General features: G+C 50.8%; 1 protein-coding gene across 1 annotated transcript in view; it reads left to right on the top strand.

Moving 5' to 3' along the window:
• The window catches only part of EBF3 (early B-cell factor 3), a 127,956-nt gene that overhangs the window by 98,406 nt on the left and 17,050 nt on the right, over window positions 1-12,500 (top strand). Inside the window, exon 10 of the mRNA XM_011941956.1 lies at window positions 298-424. Coding sequence (XP_011797346.1) covers window positions 298-424 — 127 coding nt within the window. The remainder of the gene's footprint in view (window positions 1-297; window positions 425-12,500) is intronic.

Raw genomic sequence — 12,500 nt, 5'->3', positions numbered from 1 at the left:
GTCCACTGGAACAATTAGTGCTAGAATTACTAGAAGCAGGTTTAAGGAGACATATGGTGGCAATTTTCATATGAATGATGCCCTGTGGCCTTTCCTGCAAACTAAAACCTGGGATCATTTGCAGATATTTTTCTTAAAAAACACTGTAGGTCCCGAGACTCTGGGTGACAGCTAGGAGAGGGCATTCCAAGACGATGGTCCAATTTGTGCTCATTTTGGTAATTATATCCAACTGGCAAGTGTCCGCCTCTCATGGCCAGCGCCGCTGAGCGCCTGTTCACTGTGTGGTTTTTGTAGCTGATAACTCCCCATGCCATCCGAGTCCAGACCCCGCCGAGGCACATTCCTGGCGTCGTCGAAGTGACCCTCTCCTACAAATCCAAGCAGTTCTGCAAAGGTGCTCCTGGGCGCTTTGTCTACACCGGTGAGTTCATAGCTCCAGCTTCTGTGGGAAAGCGGTAGAGGCCTCCTCCCCACCAGGAGGTGCTCGTGAGGGCAGGGAGGACTGTACAGAGAGGGCAGGGGTCTGTGGGAAGACGGGCGAAGCTCCCTTGGCTTGTGGGTTGGGCTTAGCTGGGTGTGTGGTTTCCACATCTTTGAGATGGCGTATGACGCCGTGGATGGGACAGTCCCCGTGGCTGTGTGAGCTTCGGTACCTCTCTCTGTTTGTGAGGCTCCTCACCTGTAAACAAAGTGGCGGGGGGAGTCATTAGGAACAACAGTCACCCAGCTACCACTGGGGCAGCTGCCCATGTGCCTGGCTCCACATGGGGCTAGGGGCCGCGTGTCCACTGGTCTCCATGCCTCTGCCCCGTGGTGTCACTGCTGTTCTGCTGCACACGCTGAGGCTCAGGAAGGTGATGAAGTCAGTGCACAGGCCACACCCCCAGTAAATGCAAGGCCCATGTAAGCCTGGTCTTTCTTGCTCCAGCCGGGGGTCTTGAACCCTACATGACACTGCTTCCTAAAGGAGATCTGTATTCTCTGAGGGTGCGGGACAGACTCCTGGCAGCAGGAAGTGTGGCCTATGCAGTTACACATGCTTGCTGTCTTACAGTTGTTCTATACAATGCTTTGTCCATGCAAGGGCTGAATTAGCACCACTTGTTCAGGATTGCTGTTGAGAAACGCCGTAAATAAACTTCCAATTGGCTGGGCATGTTGGCTCACAGCTGTGATCCCAGCACTTTGAGAGGCGGGAGAATCACTTGAGTCCAGGAGTTCAAGACCAGCCTGGGTAACACGGCAAAACCCTGTCTCTACCAAAATTTAAAAATTAGTGGGGCATGGTGGTGTATGCCTGTGGTCCTAGCTACTCAGGATGGTGAGATGGGAGGATCACCTGAACCCAGGAGGTCAAGGCTGCAGTGAACCTTGATTGCGCCACTGGTTTCCAGCCTGGGTGACAGAGCAAGACCCTGTCTCAAAACAAACAACTCACTTCAACTTAAGGCATGTTTGCATTTTGATTTCTAATCTTAGCCAACTCCAAAGGCTGTGATATTTGAGAGATGTTTTTAATGATGGACAGTGCCTGCTGGAACCCGGTGACAGTGAACGAGATGAATACTTACTATCTGTGGCCTTGACCTGCTTGTGCAGTGGCTGGGTGACTGTGGCCTGGTGTCCTGGGGTGGCCGTGAGGGCCACAGCAGGAACCTGGACTAGGGGATGGGGCTTCAACTCCTGCCATCACCACCTGAAAGACGCCCACTGGGGGACAGTCCTCTCCTCTGTCCAGAGAGTGGGTGACATGGAGGATGCTAAGCCTCCTCTGCTTTCAGAAGGTTTAAAGAGGCAATAGACATCCCTCAGCCTCTTCCCTCCCTTCTTAGGAAGGACTGAGTGAGCAAGAAAGGCAAGATATACATCCTGCCGCTGCCCACTGTACATCAGGCCCAGCGTCACCCCAGGGTGTGCCTGGATGGGTCTTGGTGGTGGGCCAGGGCTGCTGTCCCAGAGGCGTCCAGTCGACAGCTCAGCACTCTCCATGGGGTTAGGGTGGGAGAGGCAGTGCTTGCCCCACACTAGAGGCCACCTTCTGTGGGACCAGCACACACAGGACCAGGCGCCCAGGAGCTGCCAGAAGACCACAGGGGAGGTGGGCCTAGCAAAGAGCTGATGTGCGGACACCTCTTGGCCTGCATGTAAGACTCTGAGATGGAGAGAGGGTCGCTCCTCCAGGTTTTGGAATCCCAGTGTTTTAAAAAATAAAGACATGTCACAATGGGGTTCTAAAAATTGGGGCACCTTTTAAACACTTATATACACTTCAACAAATAAGAACTTTTGCTGTGCAATAAAGTGCAGCGTCTGTAGGTCCCAGGTACCTGGGAGAGGCGAGACATCAGAATCCCAGCGTGGGCCGGGGGGTCCTTTCTGGCACCTTGCTGTAGGGCTGTTTTCATGTGTGCGCTGAAGCCACACAGTGCACATTTCCACATGCTTCCTCATGCAAACTGTTGGTATGTGTACCACACGCCCCTGAGTCCCTTGGCTCATCTGGCTGTAGAGGCTGCAGGCCCTGTGCAGAGACCTGGTGTTTGCAGACAGACTGGGACCTGGGCATAGGCTTACTCCTGTGGTCTCAATTTCTCCTCTGCTCTACCTGGCAAGGTTTGGGTAAGGATCAGGGATGACTTATGTATAGTGTCTAATAACACGTGGCATAAATGGTCCTTCCTGTGGAAAGTCACTGAGGGTGAACTTCTGCTGGGTTCTGTGGGATCCTGCTCGAGTCCTGAGCTCCTTAGGAAAGCAGGTATTGATTATTGCTTGTGAGCCATGGAGCAGCACCTGAGCTTCAGCGGGCACATGCCAGGGGTGGGCTCCCGTGTAGGTGCCTGTGTCTGCTGCGGGGTCCTGGTTTGTGACACGAAAGTGATGTGTGTTTGCATGTGGCAAGACTGACTGCCTCTGCACAAAAGTGAATGAATAAGCCCCCTGTTCTCAAACTGGACTGTCAGCCCATCCCGGATGAACGCTTTAGTGGATGCCTTCAGCGGATCCTTTCATGAGTTCAGATCTTTGCATATGTGGGCTTTTTGGTGGGGAAGTCTGCACAGCTATTGTTAGAAAGAAGATCATGGAAAGTCCAGTCCTTTCTTTGCACTTCGCCTGCTGTCTCCTGGGGATTCTGTCCCCAGCGCCGTAGAGAAAGGCCTTGGGCTGTGCATTTGTAGACAGACGCGGATGTGTAGGGTGGGAGGAGCTGCCTGTCACTGGCTGGCAGGTATCACATGGTGTGGCAGAGCCTGCAATGTCAGCGTTCCCTCAGTTCCCAGCATGGCAGGGCCCAGCTCTTGCTGCTCTGGGGCTGGTGCGGGGAGGGGGCAGCTCTCTGCTGTCTGCAGCCTGTTCCTGTTGCTCTCCAGCCAGGTAGAATGCCTTCCTTGGCCAGGGATATCCTCTCCAGGTCTCATATCCTCCTACTAAAGGACCAGTGGACACCTTAGTTCCAGCCCTGACCCACCCTGTCCAAGTGCCTATCTTCTATATCTACAGCCCATATTGTGCCCCCTCTGGGGCTGACTGGGCTTCTCGGGCACAAGCTCAGGGTCCTGGCTGCCCAAAGCTTCAGGGATTTCCTCCATCGAGACATGCTCCCGTGAGTGGGTGTTTGGTGACGCTCTGCCACAGCCCAGCCTTTCTTGGCTGGAGGTTAACCTATTGGCTCCCCTACACCCCAGTCATTAACAGGAATATCCATTTCAAAGGTGATGTAAGGGATACAGGCTCTACAGGCTGGGGAGCAGAGGAAAGGTGGGGTCATGACCTGTCTGACCTGGAAGCTTCTGTCTGATTTGCATTGCCCCGAAATTGATGGGGACAATGAGGTAATCACCGGGAATTGCACTCCCCCGCTGAAAACTGAGCCAGCCCCTTTGCATGTCACGACATAGGCACCGTCCCCTGGGCGTCTGGTTCCCATCAGTGTCCCCCAGCCCCGGAGGCTGCCGGGACACCCTCACATTTAACCTTCCCCGCGTGAGGCCGGCTGGGGCCGCCAGGCGGAGGACTAATGAACCTGTGCTCAGAGGAGGGGCTGCCCGCCAGAGGCTGGGAGGGACTTTGCAAAAGGCCTCAATGATCTGTTTACAGTGATCTGAGAAACACCAGATTTTTCTGAACCAGACCCTATTAGTCAACCCCGAGTGGGAAGGGGAAGGCAGGCCAGGCCCCATCCATCCAGGCCCTTTTGCCTGCTGCTTTCAACTCCTATAAAGACATAATTACCTTGGGAGGCTGTGGCGGTCCAGTTGATTAGCACGGTGAATTAAAAGAATGAGTCACAAATGACATGTCCAGCGCCTCCATACTGGTTCTTTGTATTCCCATGTGCCTCACCCTGTTGTAAGAAGGTCAGAAATTAGAGAGAGAGAACAATTTTCAAGCGGCTAGCACTTCGGAGCAGAATTAACAATCACTCTGTATGTAATTGCCAGTTAATAGTAAATTGCCTTCTAGACTGTAAAATGCAATATAAACTGGTGGGCACCTAAAATTAAATTAATGAGATATTTGCTGCATTTAAAAGTGAATAGTGCAAATTAATAACTGAGTGCAATGCTTGTTTTAATATTTGTCTAATAGTGTACCATTTGCTTGTTTAATAATAATTAAAATAGTCCCAGAATGTCCTACCTGAGAAACTCACAGTATACACAAATTGAGCAGTTTTGCATTTATAATTCCACCCATAGAAACGCATCAAATGGTTAAGAGTAATAAAAGAAATTATTTTTTAATTAGAATATAAGCATTACAGTGTTATTTGATTAAGACAGATTGGAATTTGTAAGCATCTAATTGAAATTATGTTACTGAAGAAACTACTTTCATAGACACGTTTTCAAGTGTGAAGCATCGTGGCACAAATGCATGTGTTACTGTTTTCTAACAATGTCCATTTGGCAGAATGGTTTCCTATTAAACAAAAGCACTGAGGCCAGTTGGGAGTGGTGGCTTGACTTCCAGCATCATTCACGGGACACTGGGGAGGTGGCTGGGTCTGTGTTTCTTACTCTTGGTTTCTCGCACCCGGATGGTTGATTGACCCACCCTCATTTTAGAGATTTCTTTTGCTCAATTAAAGAAATTATCACAGATTACTGGGAGCCAACATGTTGTCTGCGACAGACTGAACCCAGTTACTAAACACGATATTGGCAGTCGATAGCAACCACATCCAAAGTGGACACAGGGAGCTCTTGACGGCCGAATACCTGGACTGCTCCCAGCCCCGGGATGCAGTTACTAGATGGGAACATAAAAGTGTATTTTCTGCACAAGGACATTCATTCAGCTTCAGGCTTATGAAATCGTTACTCAACCAGTAATTGCTAACAGTTTCTTTTCTTTCTGACACAGTATTTATGGTTTACTTTTCTTTTTTTTTAAGTCATATGTACCTTAAAACTGGCAGTGCGTCAAGGGCGACACTGTGTCCTCCAGGGCTGTCCTGGCCCTGGGTGAGGGTTCCCCCGTCTCCTGGTGGGTGTCCACAATTTAGCCCCACTTCACTCCCCTCGGGAAAGCACTCATGGTTCTTAAGTGTGTTAAAGATCTTTTGTGTGTGTTGAGAGGCAGTCCTGTTAGCACCACGGAGTCCATTGTGCCCTTCGACCACGCCAGCCCCCGCTTGCTGTCTCCCAGGCCGGTGCTCCTCAAACAAATTACTTGGATGCACAGAGCAAATGATGCTTAATTGCCGCCCACAAATCATACTATTTTTACTATGCTCAACTAAATGCTAACGCCTTCCTTCCATGTAAACCACATGCTTTCCTCATGGGTCCTGGAGTCTGGGGACTCTTTGGCTCAATTCTGTGGGTGACTCTCATCATCCCCGTGACTGACTGTTCATTCCTGTCTGCAGCAGGCCCTCCTGCAGCCACACTGGCTGTCCTGCTTCAAACCCACCATCAATGGTGTCCAAGGACGTCTGTGTCCCCCCATCACCCCCAGTGAGTCCCCCCGAGAATAGACACCCTCCAGGCACCTTTGCTTTTCTATCAAGTTGGTTCTGTCAGAGAATAGCTTGGGTCTGTGTTTTCAGCTCAGGCTGACTGTGGACCTGCCCAGAGTTGGGATAATCACAAGATAATGCATGATTCCAACAACACAACTTCTCCTGACACCACTTTAGCTTTTGTCCTTTGTTTAAATATGGATGGCAAAGGGTGATTTTTTTTTCCACATCAACTGGGGTGGCGTGCATCCGTGCCTCAGCCCCCTCCCCTGGGAGTGAGGCCGACTGCCATCACTGGGGTCATTTCAAGCGTCCTCAGGGCCCCTTAGGCAGAGCCACAAAGGAAGGGAAGGAGGGCAGGCTCCCACCGCTGTCCTCCCCACTGCCACATCATAGCGTCAACCCAAACCATGATCCATTAAACTGCCAGCATGCTCAGTGGGTGCTGGGGTGAGATTCAATAACACGGCCCTTTGAAGAGTGGGGCCAGGACGGCTTCCAGGGTCACTGCTGTCCCCTCTCTCTCCCGTCTCGAAGGAGGCCAGGAGAATGAGACGCACCGTTTGTGCTATCGCACAAGTAGACTATTTGTCCTAATCAGTGACACCCATTTACTAGAATTGCTTAAAATGAACTATACCTCATACAGAAATCGCACATTTAGAGAGTTCCATTCATCATCTGAAAATTGAGGGCCAGTAAACTTTTCTGCTCCTCCAGTGGGATCATAGGCATGCATCAACATGTTAAAAATGATTGGTGAGAGGGAGCTGTCACCCATTTATCAAGGAAAAGAACATTATTTGCTAATTTCCCAACCAGGCTGGTGACAGGGTGCTTCGTCTTTAGACCCACGGTGACCAGCATGGCCTTTTTGTTATTAGTACAAGTCAAGCGCTTTTGGGCTGTTGCTAACAAGACACATTTGTCTGTCATCCGAGGGGGCTTTGGTCGGTTTCCAAGTGGCTGTGACCAAGTCTGCACCCTGCACCCCGATTGGCTGCTCTCCTTGGGGCCACGCTAACCCAGGAGGAGAAACGAGCTGATAAATCACAAAGTTTCCATGTCAAGGTGAAGGTATTGACTCTTCAGCACCAAACCTGACAAAATGTAGCAGAGAGGAGATGGCCATTCATCTTCCCCAAAGGACAAAAGGGTCATCCGGGTTTCACCTGGCAATTGTCGGGTTGAGGACGGCAGAGGCGGGCCCGGCCCTCTTCCTGTTAAGCCCCCTGAGTAGCTGGGTCCTCTGGTCCCGCTCCTCACCCACCTTGCGGTGGCCCTTCTCGGGGCTGCAGGGAGGAGAGTCGGGGGTAGAGTGGGTCATGCTCTGGACTTTTGAGTTTCTGATTGAGAAGGACGTGCTTCTGAAAACAGCTTGGAGTGGGTCCAGGAGATGGTTTGGGACTGTGGGAGAAGAGGGCAACAGACCATTTAGAACAAAATAAGTGTGATCACCTGAAGTGCAGAATAAAGCGGGGATAATATGATGTAAAATTAAATACCACAGATCACTCCGGCCACAACTCCCACAGGTTAAACTCTGAAGACCAAGGGAGACGTCAGCACAAATGTGTTGGTAGAGGACCTGAAACAGAAGTGTGCGGTTCTTTCAGCACCAAAGAGGAGATGAAATAGATCACTCTGTTGTCCCAGAAGAATAGGAACAAGAACTAAACGCTGCCTCTAAATGTTTCTCTTTCTGGCTTATAAGTTACCAGTGCCTCAAGCTCCCTCCCACCAAATCGCCATGGCTGGACATCGGGCCCAATGCTAGCAGCCCATGGCTGGAATCGATAGAGTATGTGTCGCTCCGGCGTGTGCCCGGCCAGCTGAGTCAGTGACAGTGCTAGGACCTGGCTGCTCGTAGTTTCACGTGAGGCTGTTTTTGGAGGGTCCTGAGACCTGTCTGTGCACAGTGGCTCTAGGCTGAGGCTTGGATTACAAAAGCCTGGCCTGAGAAAAAGGTGCTTTTCCAAAACTATCATTTCAATCACTTGGGCCTTTTTAATTTGTTGTAGAAAATGCAAAATGAGGCTGGGCATGGTGGCTTATGCCTGTAATCCCAGCACTTTGGGAGGCTGAGGCAGGTGGATCACCTGAGGTCAGGAGTTCAGGACCAGCCTGGCCAACATGGTAAAACCCCATCTCTACTAAAAATACAAAGAAATTAGCCAGGTGTGGTGGTGCATGCCTGTAGTCCCAACTACTCGGGAGGTTGAGACAGGAGAATCTCTTGAACCTAGGAGGCAGAGGCTGCAGTGAGCTGAGATTGTGCCACCACACTCCAGCCTGGGCAAGATAGAGTGAAACCCCATCTCCAAAAAAAAAAAAAGCAAAATGAGTAAAACGTAACTTTCGTCTTTTAGAGTGGTTTTAAAATAAAGCCACAACAACAAATAGAAGGCTGTCCGTCAGCGATGTGGACTGTTTGCTACACTATAAGGCAAAATAGAAGTTTTCAAATGCTTTTCATGAGCACATGGAGTGACTTGACTTCACAAGGAACCTGAGTGTGTGCGGAGGGGCACACACTCTCAAAGGGTCATTATGGAGCGTGCGAAATTTCAAATTGAGATAGGAGGCCATGGCAGATTTTGGTCAGCATTGGTGCAAATCATCTTTGGAGGGAAGTTTCTTAGAGGTGCTGCGTGGCTGGGGTCATTCTTTTCTTCCTCTCCTTTCTGGATGCCACGTTCTCCCTGCACTCTTGAGATAGCCCTTTCTATGTCTTCCCAGATAGAAAGCTTACAGCCTGGCACAGTGAGCCCCGGAGCCTCTGAGGCCCGGACCCGTGCTTCAGGCATCTGAGAAAGCCTAAAGTCAGGAAATCCGGGGGGTCGGACTGGGGAGGGTGGATTCTGCCAGGTTTTTCTCCATCTTTTTACCTCCTTGTCTTCTCTAGAGGAGGCCCTTGGCTAGGAATCTCCCTGCTGGCCCTTCTTGTCTCAGCCCCGGGCACCCAGGCTGGGGTCAGTCAGATGCTTGTTGATGGCCATCCCTTCTAGCCCTAGTTTGGAAAACCCACTTGGTGTTTTTCCTAAGGAACATGCTCACACTGCAGAAACATCCCATGCAAGCTTTAGGCCTGCAGGCACTGAGCTTCCAAACAGGCACCAAGCTGAGGGCGGCGGCTTCTCCAGGGCTTTTACAATGGAAGAGCCTTCAGGACGGGTGGCATCGAGATTGCTTTACCACATGCTTGGCATCAGGCCGTGGCCTGTCCCAAGCTAAAGACCAAACAGGCCATAGGCTAGGGTGGTGATTATTTCAGAAGTCCACTGAGTCTTAATACCCTGTAAGGGAGAGAAACGTGCCACTGGCAGACACCACACAGGGTATTGGGCTGCAGCTTCACATGCCCCTTGCCCAGGGAAGCTGGCATTCGGTATGTACAACCCCAAGGACTGAGTTCCAGGCTATGCCCTGGCTTTGCTGTGGCACCATGATAGTGAACACCTGCCACGTGCCCGAGACCGTGTTCACCAGGGGACTGCTCCCCTTCCTCACCACCCCAGATTCTATCAGCATCGGTGGTTCTCCTTTCCTGCGTACTTGCAAAATGCCAACTGGCGGGAATGATCTATTGGACGAGCATAGTGTGAACACAGTATCTTACATAAAGGTGTGCCATGCTGTGGAAACTTACTGTCAACATGGTTTGGAATCTGCCCCTGGCTCCCAGTGTTCACCCACCTGGACACAGCAGGTGATACTGAGAGATGGGGAAGCTGTCGGTTCTCATAGATGCTCATGGTTAGGGTATCAGGTGGGGTGACATACCTGCCCATTCAGCAGTGGGTCCCTTGCCAAGGGAAGTGATGGTCTCCATCCTGGCAGCCTGGGGCCTGGTATCTGGATGGCCATTGGCACGTGCCTGGTGCAGAAGCCGCATTTGCCATCATACTGACTCGAGGTCTTGTGGGAATGAAGCAGGACATGGAAAAGTTAATAAAATAGTCAGAATGAAGAAGGGGCTCCATTTGATGACAAGAGAAGCAGACGGGGCACTGGTGGATTTGAGAGGAAGGGCGCCTTGGGGAGGTGGTGGGGAGGGGGCCGTGGTGGCTATACCCCTGGAGGTTGAGCAGTAGGGGTTGAGGATTTCCAGGCCAAGGAGTGCCAGATGGGCATGGGGCTGTGAGTGGGGCAGGCCAGGGCTGCGTTGGGGGCTGCTGTGGCAAGAAGGAGGTCAGATGAGGACACGATGGCCTTCTGGTCCCAGTATGCCTTGGCATTTGGGAACCCCATGTGGAAATGGGACATTTTACAGGAGACACGTAATCTAGCATGCTGTGTTCAGGGGCTGTGCTTTTGGGAATTCCAGTGTTTACATTAATCTTGGTGATGTCTTTAAAGCCTCTCTGCCTTAGAACATTCCTTTTCTTCTTTATGCAGCCTGAAAAACCAGGAGTTAAAAATGCCTCCATGGAGATTGAAAAGGGTAATAATGTTGGGAAATCGAGTTACACTCCCTGAATGGGAATAGATTCCCCACACCAGGCCCTTCCCCCACAGCTGGGCTTTGTCTTGTTCACCCCTGTGCGGGCCCTGTGCTTTTACACAGGTACTGGACACACCTTTATTCTAAACAGCACTCCAGCCCTGGAAGGTGTTTCCTTAGTGTAGACAGAGCTGGCACATATAATTCAGATGAGGAACGTTACTTTCACTAAAAACACTGTTTTTTGTTCACATATAATTCACGTATCATAGAATTCACCCAAAGTATACAATTAAGTGGCTTTTCGTACATTCACAAAGTTTGGCAACCATCAGTCTAATTCAAAAATGTTTTCATCACACTAACGGGAACCCCGTGTCCACTAGCTGTTGCCCCATTCCTCCTTCCCTTGGGGAGCGTCTGTCTCTGGATCTGTCCCGGTCCCCAGAAGTGAGAGCCATAGAGAAGTGAGAGTGTGGAGGGTGGCCTGTGCCTTGGGTTTTCCTTTCCTGGCCTCCCCTGGCTCCTGGCAACCATGACTCTACCTCCCTTCCCTATGGATCTGCCTGTTCCAGATACTTCCTATAAATGGGGTCACACGTTATATATATAGTTCTTTGTGTCTGGCTTGTTTCACTTTGCGTGTTTTCCAGGCTCATCCCTGTTGTAACGGGTATCAAGGTTTCACTCCTGTACATGGCTGAGTACTATTCCGTTGTATGGATATACCATATTTTGTTTATCCATTCATTCATTGACAAACATTTGGATACTATGGAAAACACTGCCAGGAACATTTGTGAATACATTTTTTTGTGAACATATGAGAAACGTGATGTTCACTTTGGCTTTTCAAAATAGAAAATGTGATACCTTCTGTGTTGGCCAGATGTCTTCAAGAGGCCTGCATTACTCATTACCTTGAACACCTACCGTGGGCATCACACTGAGTAGGGCAGGCACGTGGCCAAGGGTGACCTGTTGGGTGGCCTTCCTCCCATGGGGAGGGCAGAGGCCTGAACAAGCACATGGGGTGGCTGGGAACATCCCCATGGGGGTGTGGCCCACCCCAGAGCACAGAACGGGGCTGCCTCTGTCCTCAACCCTGGCAGGGACACCCCTGACCTTGGGAGGGGCTTGGACTTTGCAAGCTCCTTTTTCTGTTTACCTCTGTGTGCAGATTTTCCGCTGGTTTAAAGTGTGCAAATCCATTGCTCAGAGGGTTCTCCACAGAGCATTAGATTTCCCGCTTGGTTCTTAAGATCTCTCTCCTCCCTGCAAAACGTCTCTGGGAGGCGTGGCAGCAGAGGGACACTTGATGTTCCTTTTCTTAAGGAAAAGGATATAGTATTCCATTGCACACATCTTTTTATTGTGCTGAGGGTGGCTTTTACTGGCTGGTGTCTCTTCCTTTTGTTTCCAGGCATTTCTCCACTTGGTTGAAAACGTTAGAACAACCTTCTTGGGGAGCTTGAGGGTTGTAGGATGGCTGGGACCCACTTCCCGACCTCAGAGCCTCCGCCTTGGGAAGTGCCTGTCTCCCTCAGGCCCGTCCCCAGAGGCGAAAGCCACAGAGAAGTGAGGAGGCCACGTGCCTTAGTTTTCCGAGCTGCAGGGCTGGGCTGGGTAGATGTAGTTTTCACACGACTATAAAAGCCATCATCCAACATATTCTTTGAGGTATGTAAACAGAATTGTTTGAATGCAATCCAATAGTTGTCAGCAAGGGTATTATTTTGGTACAAGGAAGATGAGCTGTCCCCTTTTCTGTGCCTGGTGTCACATCACAATGCCGCCATCCGCTGCCAGGCAGTGGTGAATGGAAGCTGGTCCCCGTGCACGAGGCCCGGTCGGGCTGTCTGTGTGAATTCCAGAACAATATTCGCGATACGAAGGAGGTGGCTCCAATTCCAATTAGAAGTCAAGTGTTTTTCTCAACCTTAAGAGACTTTGTGACAGAAATACCCTGCAGTGAGTGGGTTGGGGGGATTCTGGAGTCACTGGTGTGAAACCCAGGCTGACCCTAGGCAGGTCTGAGCCATCCCCCGCTGGCATCGGGGGGCCCCATGGGTGGGAGCGGCCAGG

This window comes from Colobus angolensis, unplaced genomic scaffold (assembly GCF_000951035.1).
Source record: "Colobus angolensis palliatus isolate OR3802 unplaced genomic scaffold, Cang.pa_1.0 Scaffold204, whole genome shotgun sequence".
Taxonomy (NCBI): Eukaryota; Metazoa; Chordata; class Mammalia; order Primates; family Cercopithecidae; genus Colobus; species Colobus angolensis.
Note: the sequence above shows the minus strand (reverse complement) of the source record. Positions and strands in the feature narration are given on the sequence as shown.